The sequence below is a fragment of the Mauremys mutica genome, chromosome 2 (genome assembly GCF_020497125.1).
Source record: "Mauremys mutica isolate MM-2020 ecotype Southern chromosome 2, ASM2049712v1, whole genome shotgun sequence".
Classification (NCBI taxonomy): Eukaryota; Metazoa; Chordata; order Testudines; family Geoemydidae; genus Mauremys; species Mauremys mutica.
The window spans coordinates 112521014-112547755 of NC_059073.1; the positions used below are offsets into that span (position 1 = coordinate 112521014).

The 26742-nt window shown below is 45.1% G+C and overlaps 1 protein-coding gene across 3 annotated transcripts in view; it reads right to left on the minus strand.

Moving 5' to 3' along the window:
- Window positions 1–12891: 12891 nt before the first annotated feature.
- The window catches only part of RNF182 (ring finger protein 182), a 37590-nt gene continuing 23739 nt past the window's right edge, over window positions 12892–26742 (minus strand). For 2 of the 3 annotated variants that reach the window (XR_006577138.1, XR_006577139.1), the window contains one exon: window positions 26569–26666. Coding sequence is in view for 1 of the 3 variants with exons in the window: in XM_045006723.1 (XP_044862658.1) it covers window positions 13005–13742 (738 nt within the window). In the remaining 2 variants the exon portion in view is untranslated. Of the gene's footprint in view, window positions 13980–26568; window positions 26667–26742 lie in introns of those variants that run through there. The other variant, XM_045006723.1, reaches the window with a different exon arrangement.

Consider the following 26742-nt stretch of genomic DNA (forward strand, 5'->3'; position numbering starts at 1 on the left):
CTCACAGAAGCTGGCAAGGAAAGGGCTGATGCTGCAAAAAGATACGTACCTAAAAAGTACTGAACACTAGATATCAGAACATTCACATACTTGCACATTCCACACAGATAACAAGGAACAGGCTGACCCATCCCAATGACAGGGCCAAAAGGGTAATATGATGGATAGAGTTGTTTTGTTCGAACCAACATGTACAAGGTGAGAGGCAGAACCTTACTATGTAGAGGGGTTGTACCTCGCTACGTAGAGGGGTTGCACCTCAATACGTCAGGAGTGATGTGTAACTTGTTTGTACCTGTGTATAAGAATGCATCCTTGGGGCGGTGTCTTTGTCCAGCCAAGGGGGCAGTGGAAAGTCCCGCCACTGACTGAGCTGAGTCCATTGCCAGGGGGCACATACTTGTAGTATGTCCTGTAGAGTAAAATCTAGAGGGAACTATCATTGTGCTTCGTTTGACAATAAACCTGGCCGAAGTGCCTTCGTACCTTACTAGACTCTGTGGTCATTGGGGGTTCTCTCGGGATCTGCTGTGTCAGCTATCTGCAGAGCTGGGGCAGCACACAGAGGGAACACACGCACGCAGCCGAGTGATATCAACACTGAACAGAGCAGAGCACCACACCGGTAGCATCTGACAACAGTGTTCTGCACTAAATGATTCAAATACAACCCATTTGTTTGGGAAACAGCAATGTTTTACACTTGGTAAAAACACCTACAGCTGGCAGGTAGCGTCTCTCTCAAAGTATTTCTAAATGTGATCATTATACAAACACCTGGGAGACCCAGCTATCCCAGGCCTCCCTATTTTGTTGCTATAGAGAATTACAAACCCTTGAAGCAGAGTGTTTTCCTTCCTCCAAAATAGGCTGCTCAAGTCAAAATCCCAATCTGTAGTAAAACTAAACCACAAAATAATTTGCATTGAGGTTAATGGCAAGAAAAATGATTTATATCCCTTTGCAGCAAAGAGTCCTGTGGCACCTTATAGATTAACAGACGCTTTGGAGCATGAGCTTTCGTGGGTGAATACCACTTTGTTGGATGCATGCATCCGACGAAGTGGGTATTCACCCATGAAAGCTCATGCTCCAAAATGTCTGTTAGTCTATAAGGTGCCACAGGACTCTTTGCTGCTTTTACAGATCCAGACTAACACGGCTACCCCTCTGATACTTATATCCCTTTATGATTTATAAATAAGTTCTGATGTTTTCTGGTTGTTGTTGCTCCCTTCCACCCCCACGACTTTTTTACCTTAGAAATAGCAGGAAAGTCCAGTCTGGTCTTTCCAAATTTTGTGAGAGGACTCACTGAAGGTCTTAGATATGTGGACTGTGAACCCTAAATTGAAGGGCCAGTGTGTTGAATTTAACAAAGTTGTGTTTTCTCCCAAAGTTGTTTATGGTGTTGGTATTAAGTAGGTGTTAACAAATAAGCAAACAACTTTGAACAGTCGGAGTTCAAATTACCTCTCAATTAATAATCAGGTTCATTTGCAAGATCCTTCTTTGGCAGTAATTGATTAGATGTATCTTGCTTTTAGTAAGCTTTTGACGTAGTCCCACATGACATTCTCATAAACACACTAGGGACCTATAGTCTAGCTGAAATTATTATAAGGTGGGTGCACAATTGGTTGAAAGACTAGACTAAAAATAGTTATCAATATTCACTGTCAAACTTGGGAGGGTCTATCTAGGGGGGTCAGTCCTGAGCCTGATACTATGCAATATTTTCATTATTGGCTTGGTAATGGTGTGATGAGTATGCTTATAAAATGACATCAAGCTGGGAGGGGACACAAGCACTTTGGAGGACAGGATTAGAATTCAAAACAACCTTGACAAACTAGAGAGTTGGTCTGAAATCAACAATATGAAATTCAATAAAGGCAAGTGCGAAAGTACAATACTTAGGAAGGAAAAAAATCAAATGCACAACTAAAAATTGGGGAATAACTGGCTAGGTGGTAGTACTGCTGAAAAGGATCTGGGGGTTATAGGGGACTACAAATTGAATGTAAGTCAATAATGCCATTATGAAAAAGACTAACACACAAGATGATATATTAACAGGACGGTTGTATGTAAGAGTAAAACACAAGAAGTTATTTTCCCACTCTACTCAGCACTGGTGAGGCCTCAGCTGGCATACTGCATTCCATTCTGGGCATCACACTGTAGGAAAGATGTGAATAAATTGGAGAGAGTCCAGAGGAGAGCAACACAAATGATACAAGGTTTAGAAAACCTGACCTATGCGGAAAGGTTAAAAGAACTGGGCATGGTTAGTCTTGAGGAAAGAAGACTGTGGGGGACCAGATATGTTAAGAGCTGTTATAAAGAGAACGGTGAGCAATTGTTTTCCAAGTCCATTGAAGGTAGAAAAAGATGTAACATACCTAAGCTGCAGCAATGGAGATTTAGGTCAGATATAAGGAAAAACTTTCTAAGTATAAGGGGAGTTAAGCTCTGGAATAGGCTTCCCAAGGAGGCTGTAGAATCCCCATAATTGGAGATTTTAAGAGGAGGTTGGATTTGGACAAACACCTGTAAGGTTTAGGTTACTTGGTCCTGCCTCAGTGCAGGGGGCTGGACTTGATGACTTCTCAAGGTCCCTTCCAGCCCTACATTTCTATAATTCATGGTATCTCTGATGTCATAATCCTACCTTTCTCCATTGATCCATACAGTCCGTCAGGTTTTACTTACATACCAGAAAGAAGCAAAGAGGGCACAGATCCAAGCCAGCCCTTTTTCAGGTGCAGGTCACTTTTAAGTAGAGAAGGGCCCAAACCAAAACCCTGGATCAAACACCCCTAACCTTATGGGGTATTTGGGATCTTGCTGTGAATTAGAAAAAAATAGGACTGGGGATTTTTGCTTTAAAAATAAGGACACCACTATACAAATTACGTACATGCATTTTGTTATATGAAAGATAGCATTTACTGTTTTAAGATGGAAACTGCATCAGTACCCCAATTCTGGCTAATGCTGGAAAAGTCATGTAATCTCACCTGTTACCAAAGGGACACATATATCAACTGCAAAAGCTGAGTTCATACATACCTATATTCTGTCTGAAGCCAGCATACACATACAGTATACACAACACTCTCACCCATTCTATTCCTGCTAAGAGATGGAATGATATATGCAGAGGGACTGTACATTGCCTCATTCAGGCAGCTGCATTTGCCTATATGCACATGTGTGTGGATCACATCCATTTCTCCTGTGACCATGCACCATCACCGCCCTTTGTCCCAGAGGACCTGCAGATTCTCTGCAAACTGTTCTCTGCAGCTTTCCAAAGGAGGTAAAAATCAGTGGTATTATCAGCTTTCACCATGTGCTCCTGTTGTTGCCTGCACAGAAGGTTTTTCTGGCAGGAACATATTTCACCACTAGCCTGTTTTTAGTCCCATGTTTTTAACACTGTCATAAAAGATCAAATCCAGAAAATGAAGTGCTGCACTCAAAATACACATCAATAGGCTTACCCTGACATTTCACTCTTATGCGCATCTCCAGTATCTTGAGTGTATCTCATATGCTCTGCCCAGTATTTTGCTTTTCATATGGTTAAAATGTGAGGCTGTGTAGCACTTCAATTTGTGTACACTTCAGTTATGTGGCCATGTAAATGCACATAACATACTGTACATTCTCATGTACTAAGAGCAGCTATTTGGTGGCTTTTTTGATTAAGAAGCCACAGCAATACTAAAATGTATTGGACTTGATCTGTTCCCTAAATTAATACAATGAACAACAGGCTAATCTGTTTAGGTCATCAGAAACACATTTATCTTTTATGATTCTTTGCTGGAAAATTAAATTGTTATTGAGCGAACAATTACTTTTACAAAAGTGCTAGATTATTTCAGATAGGAAAACATCATTATTGTATCATTTACTACTATACTATAGTTTGGGTGGCTGAAAGGCCAATTAATATTTCATGGCTTCACATTAGAAATAAAAACAAACAAAAAATAACCCCAAAGCTCTACGTGAAATTTTTCATAAGACTAGCTAGGAAAAAACACATGAGGCAAGCTTCTGGGAATCACACTCCTACAGGCAGGCACCTGTTTTGCATTGAATCGGATAAACCTTAGGGTGATCGTTCATACTGATTGCACTTACCATCAAGGAAAAATCACAGCTATTACTTTTCAAGGTGAAGAGGAGTGGAAAGTGGTTCTGAAGGGTTCAAATACTCAGAATTGAAGTTAAAACTGTCTAGGGTCTGGTCCTCTATGTTTCCAATTTGTTCACTTTATTCAAGAGTAAAATACAGTGAAATTAGCTTGTCTTTATTTCACTGATCACAGCTTGCACATTTATTTGTAATGTTTTACCAGGCCTCCCATGCTGTTTTCCTTAAAGCCTCTCCTTCTGTCAAGTTACATTCCATCTACCTGACTTTGTTACATGCTGCCCTTGTCACTGTGACTTCCTCTCTTTTAGCTTCCTTCTGACTCTTAGACCTTGTCATGCAGAGGATAACTGCCTGCCTGTATGTTTTATAAAGCATAGCTGACACAGCTGTATTTAACCATTATTTTATTTAACAATTGTCAAGACCGATGATCAGGAATTTGTTGCTGGCCCACGGAAATTTGTTGCTGTTCCATTGGCCTCCTGGGACAGAGCCACAGAGGCTACTCCTTGTTCAATGGAGAAAGGGCCTGCTCCAGTTGCTGGGGAATGTTGAATTAGTCACATCCTTGAAAAAAAGGAGTGGCTGCAGAAAGCCTATCTTCAGGAACAAAGGCTGCAGCCTCACTGCACTCATTACCACCTATGACAGCTAAACTCCTAGAAGGGCATCAGGAGATTCCATTGAGCCTGGAGAAGGAGCCCCCTAGGAGTCCCTAGGCCCAGTGTACGGTTGACTTCACTGGGAGTTGCAGGTGCTCAACACCTCTGAAACTGAGGCCCCTAAATGGTAAATTAGGGGGCTAGTTTTCCTTCAGCTTGATTAAATGCCAGTCAGCAGGGGAAACAAATGTAAAAGCAGTCACAACCTGAATGGTGCTAACAGCTCCATCCCTAAGTCTGCCAGGGCGAACAAGAAAAGGACCATGAGGCTTGAAGAAATAAGAGATGAAATAAAGTGGGGTTGGGGGTGGTGGTGGTGAGGGGGAAAGCTTGCTGTCAAGGGAGATTCTCTCCTTCATCTGGAATTCTAGGATGGGATGATAGGGGTAAGGGGGAGAGGTGGGGGCATGACAATGGTAAATGGAGGAGCCATATAGCACTTAGAGATTGTCCCCTCCCCCCCCGCCCCCAGTCAGATTATTAAAATCAACCTCAGAGGATTGTCCTAAACCTTGTCTGACCCCACAGCCATAAAAGGGGGTAACTGCAGCACTAGAGCTGACTTAATGGTAAGTAAGGCCATAGCCATGGGTTGCAGGGAAAGGTTACAGGCCCCAAGGAGCATTTGTGGGGAGTGGGAAGCTGATTTTAATCTCAAAATGTGTAGGCTGATGTTGTTTTCATTTTGGCTTTAATAAGCAGCCTCTCAGTCCAGCAATGTTTTGGTTTTACTACATTATGAGACCACCAGGCCACAGATTTTATAGAGCTAATTTCCATATCCTCTCTATGATAATTAAATATTCCCATGGAATCCACTCTCCCTTTGATGGCTACACCTATTAGAAGAGGCCTATTTAGATAGACACACAGAAAATACATACTGTATAAATGTATTAGTAAAGTTATCAAGTTGCAGCTATCATATCTTGCAATCTGTACTGCATTTCCTTGCACCATGTATTTTATTAAGTAAATAGTAGCCCATAACAAGAAGTATAGTTATGCTGGACAATCAGATGCATTGTAGGTATTGATACCAAAGGCCAAATGCTTTCAGTGACCTCAGAAGTGTGCACTATGACTACATTAGTTATTGCTTATAGAATGTGTATTATCATACTTTTAAAATAACTGGCTAATGAGAAGAGAACAGTAGAGTTATATCAAATACCTGTACAGTCTGAACTTTCCTCAGCTACCTTCCTGGTTCTTGTCATTTGAAATAAACAAAGGATTGTCTAGTGAATTATGATTACATTGACAATGTAATATGTCCATTGAATCAGAGTTTTTACACATGGATCGGATTTCGCAGATATAGCTGCAAAGACTTCTTTTGAAATTGGCCTCTTTAAAATTGAACCAGATTCACATCTGGGTTGTAATGTCAGCATAAGCCATTCTAGCATGAAATGTAATTAATCTGAGTTTCATTTTGTGTAGAGGCAAGAGTTTTGGCATGTGTGGTCCAGGTATATACAGCTTTACTTATCAAAAGGATTTGATTTTTATGATGCGTATTTCTATTAAAGTGACCCATTTTTTAATTCTATCTAGGCAGTGTGCTCAACATCTAGAGGATCAAGAATATTGCCATGTAGGCCCTCGGGATGGCATAACCTTTCAGTATCACTTGACATTTTTCACTCTTAAATCAGGACATAAGTGTCAGCAGTGTCTTGCCAGGAAAAGCATATCCATTGATACATAGCATCACTTCTCAATGAAATATTAGCCTTGTACCAACTGTTTGCTTATTTATTATACTATTTGAACAACACAAATATATGAACTATTCAACCACAGTATGAAAAAGATAAATATGACACACAAGCACAGATTTCACATAAGTTAAAATGTTGTTCCAAGGGGATATAAACAGAGTATAGGGATTACATTAAGCAAAGGAAAATATAGGGCTGGATATCAAGAAAACATTTCCTAACAGTGTTGTCTGTTAGATAGTGGAGCAATCCCACAAGAGAAGGGGTGGAGGCCACATTGCTTATCTAAAACTAGACTAGATAAAGCACTCTTCTGTATTGCGGAAGAAACAATGCTGCAGAGGCACAGGAAAGGGACAAGCTAGCCAAATAGGCTTTTTCCATATCTAATTTCTCTGATTCAATGGATTTTTTTTTATACAGGCCAATTTGTATAATTTATGGAAGATGTGTAAATAGAGTAAGTGGATTTCAGCTGTAGTTTTGCAAAACACAATATACCATCATTTGAATTTGATACCAAATTAAATTTGTGCTAGCAATTCAGACTGTGACATGATTTCCCTTTGTTTAAGGAATAATATCTAATGCTTTGTAGTACAGGATACATCAATGCAGGAATGACTGCTAAGATTGATTAGTGGATGAAATCATTGTGGTGCAATTGCTGTTGAAATATAAAAATTCAGCCATTAGAAAAACCCAACAGCTTATTCATAAAACTAAACAGCTGTACTTTCATGTATTGGCTAACATTTGACAAAAACCCACAGTAGGTGTATTTTCTGTGCCAGTGTTTCTTAAACTGTGAGGCTCCAATTTTTTATTGGAAAGCTGATGCAAAACCCTGGGGAAAATGGTTTCAGGTGGAGAAGAAAAGGAATATATATAGTTTTGCTTACTGCTTGATAGAATGGAATCTCCAATAGTCACGGCCGGCTCCAGCTTTTTTGCTGCCCCAAGCGGCGAAGGGAAAAAAAAAAGGCCAATTGGTGGCACTTTGACTGCAACCCAAGTGTGCCGCTTCATTCTTCGGCGGCAATTCGGTGGTGGCTCCTTCACTCCCTCTCCTCCTCTTCAGCGGCACTTTGGTGGCAGCTCAAAGAGGAAGAGAAGGACTGAGGGACCCATCGCCGAATTGCCGCTGAAGACCTGGATGTGCCACCCCTTTCCATTGGCCGCCCCAAGCATCTGCTTCCTTCGCTGGTGCCAGGAGCCGGCCCTGCCAATAGTGAATACTTACTGGTAGTACTTGAAAGGTAACGCTTAATTTGCTCATCTGAAAGTGGAAATGAACAAGAAAAAAATACAACAGGCTGCCTTATCCACTTTAAATGTTTTAAAAATATAATTCCAAAATGCCCAGTTCCTCCTCCATTTCGCTAGTGAATGCTACAGTCTCCCCTCCACCACATTTAAAATAAATTACGTGGAGGGCACCTAAGTATATTTTGGTAATAGGAGGAAGAATGCCTGTGACAAAGTCTGAGAAACTCTGAATATACGCCAATCTAAATGTATCTGTTAAATGGTACAGGGTATACCTGTCATTCACCTGTACCAACTCCATCCGAACGGAATGATTAAACCTTCCCCTCTCAGTTTCTATAACAGAAATCAAGACATGGTATTAGACCAAAATTGCCACACAGCTGCTGTTTGATTCATATCTTACCAAAGAGCGGTGGGTTATGTGTTCCGGGGTGAGTACCTTCCCACAACCCCTGCAAAAATCTCTCTCATAGGAAAGTTAAAGACTTACCTGCTTTGAGTGTCTTTGGGCTGTTGGAAAAGGCTCTTCTCCACTTGAAGAAGGTGAATATTAGGAGTCTTTGAAACCACTATAAACAATGGCTCGGTGCCCTGAAAGCAAGTGAGACAGAGACCCCTTCCTAAGAGCAGGGTCGCCCAGAGGATTCAGGGGGCCTGGGGCAAAGTGGGGGAGCGGACATAAAAAAATGCACCACCCACTGTGGCGCTTGTACTCATCGGGCGGCGCTCCGAGTCTGTGGCAGCGGAGGGTCCTTCACTCGCTCCGAGTCTGTGGCAGCACTGAAGGACCCACCGCTGAAGTGCCGCCGAAGACCCGGACCACCACTGGATGAGTAGACAGGGAAGGGATTCTCGGCCAGGGCTCGCGGGGCCCCTGTGGGGCCCGGGACCTGGGGCAAATTGCCCCACTTCCCCCCCCCCGGGAGGCCCTGCCTAAGAGACCACCAACTTTCCTTTCTCATATCCCTTCTCAAATCACCCTTCTTTGATTAGTCCTGTATGACACTTGTCCATTATGTTTAACACTGTTTTGGACTCATTTGTGCCTTCAGATGATTATAATCTCTTGGCACAAGGACTCTGCTCTTTGTTGGACACACTGTGAAATCCTGACTCTCTTGAAATCAGTGGCAAAACTCCCATTGTCTTCAATGGGGCCTAGATTTCACCCATCATATCTATTTTACAGTAGAACACACACTCTTACTCAGCTGTATAAATAACTGATAAGACAGAACTTGAACAGCCGCTATGTCAAAGACATCAGTTTTCATTTTGGTCAGTCCTGTGAAAAGGGCTCTATCATGCAGCTGAAGCCACAAATATAATACATGTCTTTAAATGATTAAAAATTGGATAGGAAATCACTCTGATCCTAAATGTTTCTTTTAATTCTACAATCAGCTGCTTTGTCACTGAGAAAGTAAAAATAGTAGTGACAAGGTCTGATCCTCCACTGCATCACTACATCATGTAGTTATTTACATCAGTGCAAAGTGGGTGTAAAGAACTATCAAATCAGATTTTGCTACACATCTACTAGTAGCATCTTATAATCACTTTGCATAAGTGCAAAAACTACATAACGTTAAAGGCCTCAGAGAATAAAGTCCACAATATTTGGGGCAGCAGTTCTCAAACTGTGGGTTGGGACCCCAAAGTATGGTGTGACCCCATTTTAATGGGGTTGCCAGGGCTGGCATTAGACTTGCGGTGCCTGGGGCAGCCTGAAGCTGAAGCCTGAGCCCCACCGCAGAGCTCGGGCTTCAGCCCTGAGTGACGGGGCTCAGGTTACAGGCCTCCTGCCTTGGACTGAAGCCCTTGGGCCCTCTACCTTGGGCAGCAGGGCTTGGGCTTTGGCCCCCCTGCCAGGGCCGCCAGGCTCAGGTGGGCTCAGGCTTCTGTCTCCCCTCCTGGGATCATGTAGCAATTTTTGTTGTCAGAAGGGGGTCGCGGTGCAATGAAGTTTGAGAACCTCTGATTTGGGGGATCTAAAAGGAGAGAGCAATATGGTAAACTCTGTTGTTGGATATGCTTTGACAATTAAGTATGTTTAATAACAGAACTGTATCAACAAATACACAAACAAGAACCATGTTAACTTCAGCTCCAGCAGAAATGACTGTTCATGGAAAGTTTAATATTGGTGAAGTGAGATAAAATTGGGAGGTAAGCAAGTAGGGCTTGATTCTGTTCTCATTTACATTGATTTCACACCAGTGACTTCAATAGGGTTACTCTTGATTTACTCCAGTATAAGTGAGCTCAGCATCACAGGGAATGAGTCCACAATGTTTTCCGTGTTTATAGTTCTCAGCCATTAAGATAATGTTTTAAACAATGGAGAATGAAAGTAAATTAAACAGATGGTATTGTTCTTTTAACTTTGATAACAGAGCAAATAACTTCTCTCATCTTCTCCAAAAATAACTGAGAGTTAGAATCTCCTGACAATTCTGATTGGATACATTACAAGTCATATAAGAATTTTATGAGACCTCAAGTACAATAATGTGCTCCAGCTGAGTGGCAGGATAGCTATTTAATCAATTTCTGCATATTCCCACTTTTTTGAGTGACCTAATATTAAAGTGTGATCTAGAATAATAGTGTACCTTTAACTAGATGTCAGAGAAATCAAACTTATAGATTCTGCAGAAATACAATTTAATGGCCGAGCCATACTCTTTGGCACTGTTTACAGTATTACAGTCAGTGTACTTTTTTTACTTGTAGAGCAGTAGGCAAAAGATTGTCGTCATCGACTTGATATTAAGTTATGTTTTAAACCCAAATAGTAAAATATGGGGCTGGAGCTAAGATAACTCAGGGTAACATTAAAAATTTTAAAAATAAAAGACAGGGAAAGACACCAGATAGCACTGCAGACACGTTGTACAGTTGTAATACATACATACATGGCACACATTTGCAGAAATTTCTTCCTGTGTCAGCCACCTATTTATTAGAGATATTACATTCAGACAAATTGAACAGGAAAACCCTACAGATATGTAAATCCCTGCCACAAATACACACATTTCCCAAACATTATGTATACTCTAAAAACCATATCTTTTTTTTTTCTGGGTGGCGGTGGTGTTGCACATTTCTCACATTTGCCTGTGTTTGGATACTGAAGTTTATGGATTAGTTACACGATGTGATTTACCTATGCTGTAGATGCCTGCTCATCTGACTACATATGCTTTACCGTAAGCATTAAAAGTAGTAATTAAGTAATACCCCTTTCTAAGAAATATGAAAATATTTTAATGCTAATTATTAGCAGTGGATTATTGAAAAGACTAAAACATTTCCTTTAACCATTGAGTACATAGCCCTGTAATCTCATATACTTGAAAAACTATACTCTGCTACATGTTTTCTTCTTGTACATATGTATTATTATACACTTCCTTAGTGTGAAGAAAAGTGGTACATTTTAATTGTCAACTTTTTTCTGTCTTTAATAGGAATGAAACTGTAGAAGTGATTTGAATTGTCTTCACAAACTGGGCTAATCCGATTTCAAATCACCTAGGGTGGCCACAAATCCATGTTATGCTTTCCTTGTCCTATCTCCATCTTGCAATACACGGATTTGCTTTAAGACCCTTGTTAGGCAGTGCATTTGGTCTTTGCATTACTTGCACCTTTCCCCTTCATGCTGCACTAACCTTGCATGTAGTCCCAAAACTATGCTTGCACTGATATGCAGCTCCTTTTCCTTTTTGGCTCTGCTGTGCCTAGGAGAACAGAGCCTTAGTTATGTTCTCAACAAGCATTATTTATTCACTTGAACATTAACCACTCCTTTTCATTTTTGTGGTATTCCATGAGTTCAAAAAACTGACTAAAAACCAACCCAATTTTGTAGGGTCTGATTCTGTTTGCAACTATGCTGGTAAATCATTAGTAATGACCAAAGTCAATGGTGTTCTACCCAGTGTAAGAGCCTGAGCCTTTGAGTTGCAGATTGCCATCAACTCTAAGTGAAGTCAGCGGGAGCTCAGCATCTTGCAGGGCTGAGCTCTAAATGAAATAATTTATTAGGCCCACAACATTTCCTGACAGAATTCCCACTGTGAATTTGGGAACCAGAAAGCAGATACACATATCTATCATTTTTCTTAAATTGGCATCATTTATAAATGAGACAGCCAGTCACCCAATGGAAGAGAAAGGTCTGTCTTGCAGCTAAAGGAACTAAGGAAGGTTCTCTTGTGTATCTACCAGAAGGTGAGAATCCATAAGGTTGGTCAAGTGTCTTACTAGGGGAACTCATGGGGTTAATGTGTTTTATGGAGGTGGAAATGCACACGGTGAGTGAAGGTTTAATGGGGTATGGTTAGAGCAATTCATAGGAGAACTTTGAATCGGTGAAGGGAAGTCCAAAGGAGTTGGGCATTTCAGTAAGGGGTGCACATGGAAATAAGCTGCTCATGAGCGAGTGAGCATGTGTGGTTGTGTCTTGGGGTGGAGTCTCAAGGGGAGCTGCAAGCATAAGGAGAAGTGCATGCATGGTAGGTGTACGGGGGGGAAATGTACACAAGAGATTTTTCTACTAAGACAAGAAGACATCTGGGCTCTCCCTACCCCAGGATGCGACTGTCTTTTAAGTGGAGAAAGGGAAGTCAGTAACCAATTACCTCCAACAAAGATTTGTGCTACAGCAAAGGCTGGTGGAACCTATGGTATCTTGTCTTGTTCTTATAATAAACAACAAAGAGACTTAATTCACTAACAGACATAACACATGACAAAACAGAACATAATACGGGCTTTGCCTGGGTGGATGCCTAATGTTCCAATGTCTTCCAAGGGCCTGGTCCTGCTGCTCTGACTCATGTGACTAATCCAGTTGAAGACAAGTGCTACTTATTTGAATAAGGGCAGCAGCATCAGGTTAGGTAATTTTGCTTTTTTTCCTATAGCTTAACCTTAAAAAATGACATATAAAGTCTATTTCCATTGGTTAGTATAATGAACAAGTAGAACAAAGCACAATAAATATCAAAGCAAAATTAAAAAACAAAATAAATGGACCATAAAATTGTGGCTACTGCTTCTGTTTAGTGTGATGAATAATAATAATAAATAAGAATACAATAGGGAAGATAAATTATGCTACAAACATGGCAGTATCTTATTTGACTATATTTGTTATCAAGAAGACATGCAGTCCAGAAACTCATGGCATACACATTGGCAAAAGCCATAAACCATGAGAATAACAAGGCTCGAAGGAACAAGGCTGACGAAGACAACCCCCAGGGTGACTTTCTTAGATACCAGTAAGTAGATCCCTAAAGGCAAGGAACTAAAGTATAGCAAACCTAACAACCAAATGAGCACTCGAATTGAGGTCTGGAAGAGCAAGGACGTACAGTTCCACACTGTCCAGTTGTGGGATACAGTTGCAACAGAGTCAAAACTCGTGGGCCTGTAGAATTCCACCACCGGGGTGGAGTTCAGAGTCTGTGGGCTTTCTCTCTGCACTTCCATGATGGTTATAACCAGGCAGTTGGAGGAAGCGTGAGAAGGGCTAACAAGAGACGCCAGCCTTTTGGGAGTTAGCAACAGTTCTGTAGGATTATCTGGTAGGCACTTCTTCCCCTTTCCCCCACAAGCCAAATTCACAAGGATGTTGTTGTCATCAGGAAGACTACTAACCTCATCATCAGGCAGGCATGTCTCAAACCTACAGAATGGGCACACTATGACTCCCTGAGGAGAGTCCCCAAAGTCTATGATCTTGCAAAGGCATTTGGCACATACTCTGTGACAACACTCCAGCACTTTTGGTTTCCTCTGTCTCTGATTATAGCGATTGTAACAGATCTTGCACTCAAGCTCATCTGAGCCCTGGGACTCCACAGTATCCTCTGGTAGTTGACCGATCATTTCTTCTAATGGTTTGTAGACGTGTGATGATGGGAGTCAAAAATAAATGCTTCACTAAGGATGCTATTAGGGTGCCCCTCAGATTATCACATCACCCATATCAGTCAGGAAAATAAGAGAGGAAGACGTCACAAGTACCAGTAATCTTCATTCATTTTCATCTTCTGTCAATGACTTTGTACTGTGTGGCCTTCACTCTGTGCCATGTATCCATGTAAACAAGACAATGTGGAGTTTCTGTAGAGGAAAGAGAGTCTAGCATTGTTAGCACTGAATTGACAACAAGTCTTTTACAGCTTTATCTTCCCAACAATATTTAAAAAGCTCTCTAAAAGCATTTCTTGAAATAGTTTTTGTGTGTCAGACAGGGCATATACCGCATCCTTGCTGATTATAAAATTTTATACCACTCCGGACATTTATATATCCTTAGTCTCGCGTGTAGCCCCATTGCCTCTCTAACCCCGTTAAACTCTTATTGGAGCCTCATTCTGTTAGATTTGTTCACTTATCTAGGACCATGTTTTTTATTTTTCTCTCTTTACATAGCTGTAAGCGCCCCTCTTTTCCATTATGCCTCGAAGCCAAACTCACAGGGCAATGAGGGGTGGGCTTTTACTATCCAATCAACAGTCCCCCTTAAAAATATATTTTGAGCCCAACCAGTACATCTCCCAAGTGCCCTGTCCCTTTTTTCCTGGTGCTTCTGACTTTCTATGCTGTGATGACTGGTTGTAGACCCCTAACTAGAGAGAAGGTTGTAGGAAGCTTGCATTCAGGGCCGGCTCCAGAGCCCAGCGGGGCAAGCACCCGCCTGGGGCAGCCCTTTCCCGGGGGGGCGGCAGGCTGGGCCGGCGGACCTGCCGCAGTCATGCCTGCGGGAGGTCCACCGGAGCCCCGGGAGCAGCGGACCTGCCGCAGGCATGACTGCGGAGGGGACGCTCGGCCGGCGGCTCCAGTGGACCTCCCGCAGGCATGACTGCGGACGGTTCGCTGGTCCCGCGGCTCGGCTGGACCTCCCGCAGGCATGCCTGCAGCAGCCCAACCTGAGCCGCCGGATCAGCGAACCGCCCGCAGCTGCGGGAGGTCCAGCCGAGCCGCGCGACCAGCGGACCCTCCGCAGTCATGCCCGCGGCTCGGGGGCGCCTCCCGGGCATGACTGCTTGGGGCGGCCAAATTTGTAGAGCCGCCCCTGCTTGCATTGCTGCACCCCCTGTACTGGGTGGGGTTTCTGCCATCAGGACCTGCAGCTTGGGTTGTGCTGACAAAAATAAGTAAGTCCTGCTATGTAACAGACATTGTGTGTATCATCCTGGCACATTACAGATATTAAATACAAAACATTAACCAGTGCTGCCTGCATTGGGTAATAATAATTGTCAACCTCTTTAAACCAGTGCAATGTGCCAGAGGGCCAAAAATGTTCCATAATATTACCCCAAATTCATTCACATTCTTGGCCAAAAAACTAAGTTTCACAACATGTTTTGAAGACCACAGCAAATTCATGCTCTGGCAGAGTACCAGAGACAGTGTGTACACAGCTAGCTACTTGCCACTCGGAACACCCTGTCCTAATACTCTGATCCAGCTGAGCTGTGCTGTGCTTGCAGAGGCAGATAAAAATTTCTCAGGGCCCTTGGCCAGAACAAATGGGGAGGGGCTCTCCCACTTCTGCCTATGGCCCCGCCCACGGCCCCACCCCTTTCTGCCCCTTCCCTCAGATCTGCCCCTGTTCCACCCAGGGTCCCCCCATTCTGCCCGCTCCACAACCTGTTTGCTCCTTTCTGCACCCCCACCCTGCGGTCCCAAGACCAGAGAAGTTCTGTCCCCATGCCATGACCCTGGGGCTGTAGCAGGGAGTGAGAACTTCTGCGGGAGACGAGGATCGGGACTCTGGGGCTTCTCCTGCTCTGCCTCCCAGGCACTTCTGCCAGAGAGCAGGATCGGGCATAGGGGCTGCCCCTGCCACCCTGTGGCTTTTGCCAGGGTCAGGGTCGGGGCAATCGGGGCTTCCTCTGCCAGGGATGGGGTCAGGGGCCACTGTGGGGGCTTCCCCCACCCAGGAGTTTTTACCAGGGAGAGGGTTGGGGGGTGCAGGGGGCCCCCCTTCCTGCAGTTTTTGCCAGGGTTGGGGGGGCCACTGGGGGGGGTCCCCTGTTCCACGGCTTCTGACGGGGCCACAAGGGGAGCTTCCTCTGTCCCATGGCTTCTGCCAGGGTCAGGGGGTTACCGGCTGTAGAGAGAAGTCTTTTGGGTATTACTGTGTAGTCCTAATCAAAACTTAGCTCTCTACATATTTTTGTTTTCTGGCCCTGATGAGCATTTCCAGGCTTCACCACAGCCTAAGTCCCTGTATTTGTATTTGTCTATCAATCTTCAAACTTTAATTTCTTGACCATTAGTTTTGTCAAGATCTTGATTTTTTCCTCTCGGGAAATTTATATCTTCATCTTACACTGAGGCAGCATATTCTCTCTTTTTTAGATTCCTCCACATCTTATTGATAAAATTATTATTATTATTTGTATTGTGTTAGCAATTGGCGGCATTATACTAGGCACTGTAAACAGCTGGTCCCTGCTGCACAGAACTTGAAATCTAAGTATACCGGGAGACACAAGAGATGGATATTTTAAATTTCACATGACCCCTGGTTACTTTTTGCACTTCTCTATTCATTCACACTAGTCTTTTTATTTTACTCCTAGTATCATCTCTAGATGACCTTTAGTCACACATAAATGCCATGAGATACTAATCCATCAGGAATTTGGGAAACCTACAAAATGGGCACAGTAAGATGAAATGCGGGCCTTCAGGGATCCTAAGTCCCCCAGAAAAGGCTTAAAAAAACCTAAAAAAATTCTGGGCCTTGGAATCCCCTGTCTGGGGATTCGTCCTGCTTTGAGCAGGGGGTGGACTATATGACCTCCTGAGGTTCCTTCCAACCCTGATATTCTATGATTCTGTGATTTATAAAACCTGAGTCTCATCTAGTTCTTTTGTACTGGGTGTGATATAGGGTAGTGAATTCATCAATTCACAATTAGGGTTGGTCAAAAATTCTGTCAAAACAGCTTTTTGACAGAAAATTGGGAGTTTGAGAAACCAAATTTTTTTTCACAAAGAGTCTGCTTGCCACAGAAAATTTCAACTTCTTGTTAAAAACCCTCAACCCCCAAATTTTTAGATTTGAACCAAAAATGTTTGGTTTTTCAAAGAAAACACAAACATTTCTGAAGAAAACAAACCCATTTTCCAACCAACTCTATTCATAATTTTATCACATTTGCTTGCATACCATAAACATGTATTGTATGCTAAAAAAAGTATTTATGTGTAGCAAAAAATACAGTATTTTGTTCAATTCTATTCTCTTTATTTGGCCAGATTCAGCACTACTCTAAGACATCAAAATTCCATTGAAGTTCCACTTATAAAAGTAGCAGATTTGGCTCATCATTTCAGATTTCCTGAACCCCTTCTTCTGGCCTTCAAGTAACTCCCCAACCTCTCCAGGCTCATCATCACAAGCAAGCGCCACACAGACCAGGACACACCAACTCAAAGCGGCACCATGCCCTGCCAGAATAACAGATACAAAACCTGCAGCTGTATCTCCACTGCTATAGTGATCAGTACCCCCACAACACACCTTTCAAGATTCCTGGGTCCAACAACTGCCTATCACAACATGTGGTGTACCTCATCCAGTGCACTCAATACCCCAGTGACAAAGGACAGTTACCTGTTCCGTAACTGGTGTTCTTCAAGATGTGTTGCTCAGGTGTATTCCATAGTAGGTGTGCGTGTTCGCCACGTGCACCGGTGCCGGAAGTTTTTCCCTTAGCAGTACCCGTATTGGGGGAGCACCGCTGCGACCCCGGGAGTGATGCCTCTATATCTCACTATAAGGGGAGCTGTGCACTCCCCTGACCCTCGGTTCCTTCTTGCCAGACAACTCCGACAGAGGGGAAGGAGGGCAGGATGTGGAATACACCTGAGCAACTCATCTCGAAGAACGCCAGTTGTGGAACAGGTAACTGTCCTTTCTTCTTCGAGTGATTGCTCATGTATATTCCACAATAGGTGACTCCAAGCTATATCTGATGGAGGTGGGTAGGAGTTTGAGGGTTTCTGGGACGCAGTACCACCCTACCAAACCCGGCATCATCCCTTGCTTGGGAGATGATCACATAGTGCGAGGAAAAGGTGTGGACAGAGGACCACGTGGCAGCTCTACATATGTCCTGGATAGGAACATGAGCTACATAGGTGGCCGATGAGGCCTGAGCTCTTGTAGAATGCGCCTTAACGATAGGTGGTGAGGGAACCCCTGCCAGGTCATAACACGTGCGTATGCACAAGGTGATCCAGCGCGAAAGGCACTGGGTGGAAATCGGTTGTCCCCTCATCCGCTCGGCCGTCGCAACGAACAGCTGTGAAGATTTCCAGAATGGCCTGGTTCGGTCCAGGTAAAAAGCCAGCACCCTACGCACAGCTCCTCCTTGTTGGAGAAGTGGGGCTTAGGACAGAGTACCGTTAGGAAAATGTCCTGATCCATATAGAAGGCAGAGACCACTTTCAGGAGAAAAGCGGGGTGTGGGCAAAGCTGGACCTTATCCTTGTGGAAGACCGTATACAGGGGATCCGAGGTCCAGGCCCTAAGCTCCGAGACACGTCGGGCTGATGTGATAGCAACAAGGAATGCTACCTTCCATGACAGATGAGACCAGGAACACATGGCCAAGGGCTCAAAGTGAGGACCCGTTAGGCGCGATAACACAAGGTTTAGATCCCATTGCAGCACGGGGGGCCTAGCATATGGGAATGAACGATCCAGGCCCTTTTGAAAGTCGGAGGTCATATTGTGGAAAAAGACCGAGTGTCCCTGTACCAGCAGGTGGAAGGCCGATATGGCCGCCAAATGCACCCTGAAGGAGGCAGGAGCTAGCTCTTGGGTCCTAAGAGACAGGAGGTAATCGAGAATAAGTTGGAGTGATGTGGACAATGGGGAGGTTCCCCGCTCCCTCACCCACCTAGAGAACCTGGACCATTTGGCCAGGTACGTCCGTTGTGTGGATGGCTTTCTACTTTCCAACAGAACTCGTTTGATGTTCTCCAAACACCTCCCCTCCTCCTCATCTAACCACGGAGCAACCACGCTGTTAGGTGAAGTGTTGCCAGGTTGGGGTGGAGGAGGCATCCCCCTTCCTGGGAGAGGCAATCTGGGGGAAGCGGCAGCCTCCGCGGGGGAGCCGCTAAGAGTTGCAGGAGGGTCCCGTACTAGTGTTGATGGGCCCAATCCGGAGCTATGAGGATGACCTGCGTTCTGTCTGCTTTTATTTTTTGCAGGACTTTGCTTATTGGGGGAAATGTGAGAAGGCATAGAAAAGTTGGCCTGACCACTGGAGGAGGAAAGCATCCGAGATCATCCCCCTTTCCACCCCTCCCCTGGAGCAGAACTGGGGGCAGCGTCAGTTCTGGTTGGTTGCAAAGAGGTCGACCTGGGGAACTCCCCACTCCTGGAAGAGCTGTAGGATGACCTCCCAGTGGAGTGACCTCTCATACTGGTGGGAAAGAACCCTGCTGAGGTGATCAGCTCGCACATTGTGGACGCCAGGTAGGTGGAAGGCTCGCAGGGTGATATCGTGGGCTATACAAAACTCCCACAGGCTCAGGGCTTCAGGCATAGGGCCGAGGAGCACATTCCAGGCATAGGGCCAAGGAGTGCATAGGGAGGCACCCATGAGAAGCCAATCGCCCAGGGATGGGAAGATCTGCATCCTCTCCTCTGGAGGTAGGCTGCTACCACTGCCACACATTTGGTGAAAACCCTGGGAGCCGTGGAAAGGCCAAACGGGAAGACTGTAAACTGGTAATGGTCCCCCCATATCAGGAATTGGAGGAAATGCCTGTGTCCCTCGAATATATGGATATGGAAATATGCGTCCTGGAGGTCCAGGGCCATGAACCAATCCCCCGGGTCCAGGGAGGGAACGATAGAGGCCAGGGATACCATCCGGAACCTGTAGTGGACCATAAAACTGTTGAGATCCCATAGGTCTAGGATGGGTCTGAGCCCCCCTTTCGCCTTTGGGATCAGGAAATACCAGGAGTAGAAACCCTTGCCCTGGAATTCTACTGGCACCCTTTCCACCGCCGCCAGGCGGAGGAGGTGTGCCACCTCCTGGTCTAGGAGACGGGCGTGCTCCGGGTCCCCGAGACTCACCCGGGGCAGGGTGTGGGGCGTGTGTGTGGGAGGTGAACTGCAACATGTAGCCCTTGGAGATAGTGTTAAGGACCCACTGATCTGACGTTATACGGTACCACTCCACATGGTAGGCAGATAAACGGTTGCAAAACACAAACTTTATTAACTGGGGGGCTTCCCTGGCAACAAAACCGCCTCTTTCCCTACCTTTTGCCCTTTGAGGGGCCTGGCTGTGGGGCCAAGCGGGACTGACGTTGGGACCTACACCTCTGTTCCCTCGGTCTTTTGGGTGGGGGCTCGTATTTGCTCCTAGCAGGGGGACCCGAAGCCTGTGGCCTGGGCTTGTCCTTCGCTGGAGGGATGTACAGGCCCAAGGTTTGCAGGGTGGGGTGGGAGTCTTTCATCCCATGCAGGTGGACATCAGTTTGGTCCGCGAACAATGCTTTCCCATCAAAGGAAAGGTCCTGCATCAAGGACTGGGACTCTGCAGACAGTTCGGACAGGAGAAGCCACGATGCCCTGCGTATGGATATGGCAGAGGCCATCGAGTGGGCTTCTGTGTCAGCCACGTCTGACGCCACCTAGAGGGCTGCTTTAGCCACTGCCGCTCCTTCCTCTACCACAGCCCTGAACTCCTTTTAGTCCCGCTCCGGGAGGAAAGGTTCAAACTTTGGTAGGGACCCCCATAGATTGAGGTCATACCGGCTCAGTAGGGCTTGATTGTTGGCCACCCTGAGCTGGAAACTCGCCAAGGAATAAACCTTCCTGCCAAACATATCCAGTCTCCTGGCATCCTTGTCTTTGAGGGTGGGCGCAGGATGACCGTGATGTTCCCAGTGGTTCACTGATTCCACCACCGGGTGCCGGGTGGGAATACAGGTACTCGTGGTCCTTAGCCGGCACGAAGTATTTCCTCTCTGCTTACTTGGAGATGGGGGCCAAGGAAGCTGGGGTTTGCCACAGGGTAGTCGAGATATTGGCTACCCCCTGGTGGAGAGGCAGGGCCACCCGGCCCGGTGCCAAGGACGAGATCACATTAAAAAGAGAGTCAGACGGCTCCTCCATCTCCTCAGCCCGGAGCTGGAGATTGGACACCATCCGCTTAAGGAGCTCCTGGTGAGCCTTGAAGTCCTCCTGTGGAAGGGTGACAGTGCTGTTATGGCCTCCTCTGGTGCTGGCGAGGGGACTGGCATGGTGCCTAGGGCATCGGGGGGTACCGGTGGGTCAATGCGCAGGTCAGAGTCCGGGTGTGATGCCATCGGCTCGAGACCCGTTGATTTTTCCCTCTGCCGAGGAGGGGAGGCCGAAGGAGCCTGGGACGCTCTGGCCACCGAGCAAGATCTCGCCTGGGCGGGCATCTGAGGCCACGGTGCCCATTGACACCATTGCCCCTGCCACGGTGTGCCATGCCACTAACCAACTTGGGGCCGGGCAGCGCAGTTTGTTCTCACTGAGCCGCACGACTTGGAGATGGGTGGGTACCAATGCTGAGGTCACCGTTGACTGCATGGTACCGTAGGAGCGGCGAGAGTGACGGTGCCTGCGACAGTGCCGTCCACGTGACCGGGACCTTGACGACGAGGACTGGTACCTGTCCAAGGTGCTGCTCCTATACTCACCCCGGTGGCCGGAGCTACGATGTGCTAGTGCCGGTGGACCGTGAGAGGAGTCCCATGTGTGATGTCTAGTAGAGTGGGAACTCGAGTCAGAGTGTTGACGTTGGTGGCATTGGGATCGGCTATGGTAGCTGCGACGCAAGGAAGAGCATTGGTGGCGCCTGTCCCAGTGCCTCTGTCCCCGGTCATGAGGTGTGGAGGAGCCCCAAGGCTCCCGTGCTGGCGGCAAGCCGGTCAGCCTGAGTGGAGTAGAGGGCTTTCGTGAGCTGCGGGAAGACCTCGTCGAGCGAGGCAGCGAGCGGTCCTCGGAATGGGGACTGTGCCACATCGGGGAGGTCTGTTGTGCTCCCCGTGGCGGCTTCCCTTGAGATCGGGGGCCTGTCTCGGGTGGCGCTCCGGGCACCGGGAGGGTTAGGATGTCATGCACGGCCTGTGCAGCCTCCAATGTCAACGGCATCCTCTCTGCAGGGGAGGCACGCGCGGACGGGACTGAGCTGCTCCACTCAATGCAAGTTGGAGGCCTGGGTCCTGAAGGGGATCGCGGGCTGCCCAGCTTGGGTCCGGCCTCACCCCTTTCCTTCCCTCAGCGCCGCTGTCTTCCCTTGTTTCTTGGAGGGGGAGCGGTGCCGGCTACTGGAGGGGACTTCGCTCCGCACCGAGGACGCGGTGCTGGGCACCGAAACTGTTTGGTGTGCCGGTGCTGGGACCAGCGCTGATTCCATTAGGAGAGCACAAAGCCTAATGTCCCTCTCCTTAGTTTGCAGCTTAAATGATCTACTGATCCTGCAGCGCTCACTTACCTGAGTTTCGCCCAAGCAGCGGAGACACTGATTATGCGGGTCACTTCTTGGTATAGAACTGCGACAGGAGTCGCATGACTTGAAGTCTATGGCACTTGAGAAACTATTCAGCTATTGGAACAACTGTACTACTAAGGCTAACTAGAGAAGCTGCAGCAAGGCTGGAGCATGAAGTTCCGACTACCTTCACTGACGGCAAGAAGGAACTGAGGGTGCGGGAAGTGTGTGGCTCCCCTTACAGTGCAATACAGAGGCGTCACTCCAGGGGTCACAGCGGTGCTCTCCCCGTACAGGTACTGCTAAGGGAAAAACTTCCGGAACCAGTGCACGTGGCGAGCACTCACACCTACTGTGGAATACACATGAGCAATCACTCAAAGAAGAACAGTGGGTGAAACCAGACAGACAATCACTATGCTCTCGAATGAGCTCACACAGCAAAATGATAAAAACAAAGACAAAAACAGGCTATCACCTGTATGTGAACACTTTCCACAAAATGATAACTCTGTATTTGACCTCTCAGTCCTCATCATCAACAGAAGCAGGCACAACACTTTCAAAAGATGAGCCTGGGAACTTAAATTCATAACTTTGCTAGACACTAAATATCATGGTCTTAGAGACATTGGATTTATGGCTTTTTACAACAATCTGTAACCAACTAACCTCCCTTTTTGTACTATGACTTCAGGGGTGTAAACAGGCCACCTCACCCTGATCGGTCCCTTTGCATATGTACAAACTACTCATGCTAAACTATCTGTTCGACCTTGTATTTAGCTGTGATGCTGGGAGTACTTTTCCCAGAAGAGTGCTGTGTAGCTCAAAAAACTTGTCTCTCGTGCCAACAGAAGTTGGGCCAATAAAAGGTATTACCTCACCCACCTTATCTCTCTAATATCCTGGGACTGACCTGGCTACAACACTGCATACAAAAAAGAACAGAGGCAGCCAGGAAGCTGGAGGTTGGGTATGTGTAGCAGCACAGATTCCTGTGCCTTTGGGAACTAGAGTCCAGGGCCACACACAAGCACAGCTAAAGAGAGGTTAGAAATCAGTGTTAGTCATGCAAGAAGTTCCCTCTGTATCACAGTTCAAGCATGGTGACAGGGCAGTGTTTGTGGGATGCTTGCCCCCACTGCTGCTGTGTAGATAAACACAGGACTCCATTTATCAGGGCTATCCAGCCAGTGCTTTTTACTAGCACTAAATTCACACAGATTTGTGTGTGCATGGAAGTTTATGGTTATAGGTACACTATATTCAAATATTCATATTAGCTCAGTCATTAATTTGCATAAAACGTCACCTGAAGTTGTGCAAAACGTGGTCGTTATGAAAAAAGTACTGAGAGAATAACTGGCCAAGGAGCAGGGGAAATGGGTGTTAGTTGTCTGTTGGGGCCCATTGGGGAGTTTTATTCCCCTTACTTGAGCTTGCTTGCTTAACGTAGACTCTTGTAGGGGGTTGCAGACTGGCGGTGTTCATTTGAAAACTGCTCTGCTGCTGCACCCATTTGCTTGGGGGAGAGGGGGGGAAGGAGGGGGAGGCGTGTTGCCAGCTTGCAAGGGAGGCATGATGGTGATCCTGAAGGGGAAGCAGGGTGATGCCAGGTGCTTAAACTATCTGGTTGGATCTCTTTCTGTATCTCCAAGCTGTTATGCAACAAAGTGGGAGTCAGCCAAGTTGCTAGCTGCATGAGCAGGTGCCCTGATGTTTCCCTGTGGGCTGGTAACCACCAGAGGAACCTCTGCTGCTTGGGAATATGTCACAAATGCTGCTGCACTCCACTGAACATGGAACAAATCATGTTTTGGGCCTAGAAGTGGGAACAGGAGCCCTTTCATATTCCTCATGGGGCTGGTCCCACTCATGGGATCTATTGCTATGTTAGCAGAGATTCCCCCAGCCTTTCCCAAAGAGCTTCCTTGAAGATCCACTTTCTTCCAACTGGAAGTCAAACTGGAGGGAGCAGGAGAAAATTTACAGGGGAAATAAAAATAAATGTAATTCCCAAGGAAAAGAATCCCTTACAAAAGCTCACTGACAAGGAGCAGAGGAAACATCTGCTCTCTTCCATGGGGTCAGGGCAGAGTGTTTCAGCAAATATGCCAGCAGGAGGAGCTTTGAGTTAAAAAAAAAAGGAACTGGCATCATCTCACTAGTTCGGATGGAAATACCCTGATATAACTATAGTCCAGAGCAGGGCATCCATATTAGAGGAATCCTATTTACAAGAAGTATTTAGACTTCACTACAAAGGCCACACTATGTTTTTAAAGCTCTGTAGCTGATTTTTTACCTATATACCATCCACACCTATATTATAAATCAACAGCTCCTCCAACAAAAGCTCTTTACAAATGACAACAACCCAGTCCAAAATGACAGAGATGAAACAGCCAGAGGCACACTGCCCTTCAAAAGAAGAGACTTTTTAAAGCTATCAAAATACTTTCCTTCAGAAATCTCACAGAAGCTTTGATCACGTCTAGCTTTCCCAACAAATTGCAACCTCTTCTTCGGTATTGATTGGAAAACCATATCTCCTGTAGACCAGTGCATTCATAGTCAACCACTTCCAACTATATACTGTCTCAGCAGCAAGTGCCCAGATCACTGGATTTTTCCAGCTTGTGCTATGCAGTCTGCTAAAATAAAAAAACTGCTTTACTAATGCTGACATTTGTATACACTACATTCAAAGCTCTGGCAGCTATAGTGTGTTCAACCTGTTTCATGCCACATTTCTGCTAGCATTGGACAGTTTTTAACAATGAGCATTTGCCTGTCAGCTCCAATCAATGTGTCACTTTGCATTAGTTACAGGATGTGGGATATCGATCTGTTCTTGGTTTATAGTCAACTGTGTAACTACATTGAAAAGTGCCTTAGTGCATTCTTTGCATGATGAAATGATTCTTACTGAGCGAGGGAGAGAAGTGTGGTTTTTTTTTTTATAAGGCTTTCAAAGAAAACCCAAGAAATACCATTCATGGAAGGGAAAATTTGCAACATGTGCAGCTTAAAGGTTTTATTAATATTTTAGAAATAGCTAATAACACATACAATAAATCTGAGTCAGGGACTGCTTTTTACCAGAGATTAGAAGAGCACTTAGCACAGTGGGAGCTCTAAGTACTGCTGTGATACAAATAACACTAGAATACAAAATATAGAAAATTGTCATTCGGGTACAGGTGCATGAAGCAGGTGAATAGCATATACAACTGTGTTATAGTTACAAAGAGTATAAATACGTGTGTTAAACTGTCACAAACCATATGTAATTCTTCCTTGTACCAATAGTCTAGGTGAGATTTTTAGGATCCTCTTCTCCTTACTAATGCACATGTAACTTAGAGTATATTTATTTTTCTGAATAGGTGAGTGAGTACCTTGGCCTTTGAAAGTTTATAATATGCAGTAACAAAGGGTTTAAGGCATTGTGTGGTTTAAGGGATAACAGTGTAATCAATGGGTAACACCGTTTTTCTGATTCCGTTGGTAAAGGTTCCTTGTGTAGGCAGGGCAGACATTACTTACCTTGTTTTGTATCTAATAAAGAGTGAACGTTACCTACTACAGTTCTGTACTTTGCCTCGGCATGTACATTCCACCACATTTTTGCCTATACCTGTGCAGAGATCACCAGACTCCACTACATGTAACCTAGTGTAATTTGCATTACTTCTTAATTATTCTAATAGTAAAACTATGTGCCGGGTAGCAAGTGAAAGTGACAGGAATATCTGAGGATATTGAAAACACAATAGCCTGCATAACTTCCCTTTAGCTCTAGACAGAGGCTAAGACAATGCAGATACCAATCTTGCAATTGACTATGACGTAGACTGCTCCGTGAATGAGGCACACAGAAACCAACTTTTCCAGAGAAAGATTTTATTTCTCATATATAATTATTAAATCATTTACACGGCAATATGCTAGTGGAATATTTGTATCCAAAATAAAGCTGTGCTTTATTTTATTTTTAGAATAAAACCAATAAAACACTAAGGGCCAGATCCTGCAGAAGGTGTATATTGACTTCAGTGGATTAATGCTAATTTACACAATTTAAAGATCTGGCCCCAAATTTGTATTTAAAATGGTAACAAAATGAGTTTTGTTTAAAAAAAATTATTCAACTATTATTTCTTTAAAAAAAACACTTTTAATTAATTCATTTCCTGTTTTCCTTCCACTTTTTTCTGTATTGGACAAACTGTTTGGTTACTTTTTCCTGCAATACTTTTTCACTGCAGCTGGATTTCCCTTTATGACCCTGAAATCAAAAGAAATGATCCATTATAATATTAATAAATACTGCATAATAGAAATCATATCTTTAAAAACACAAT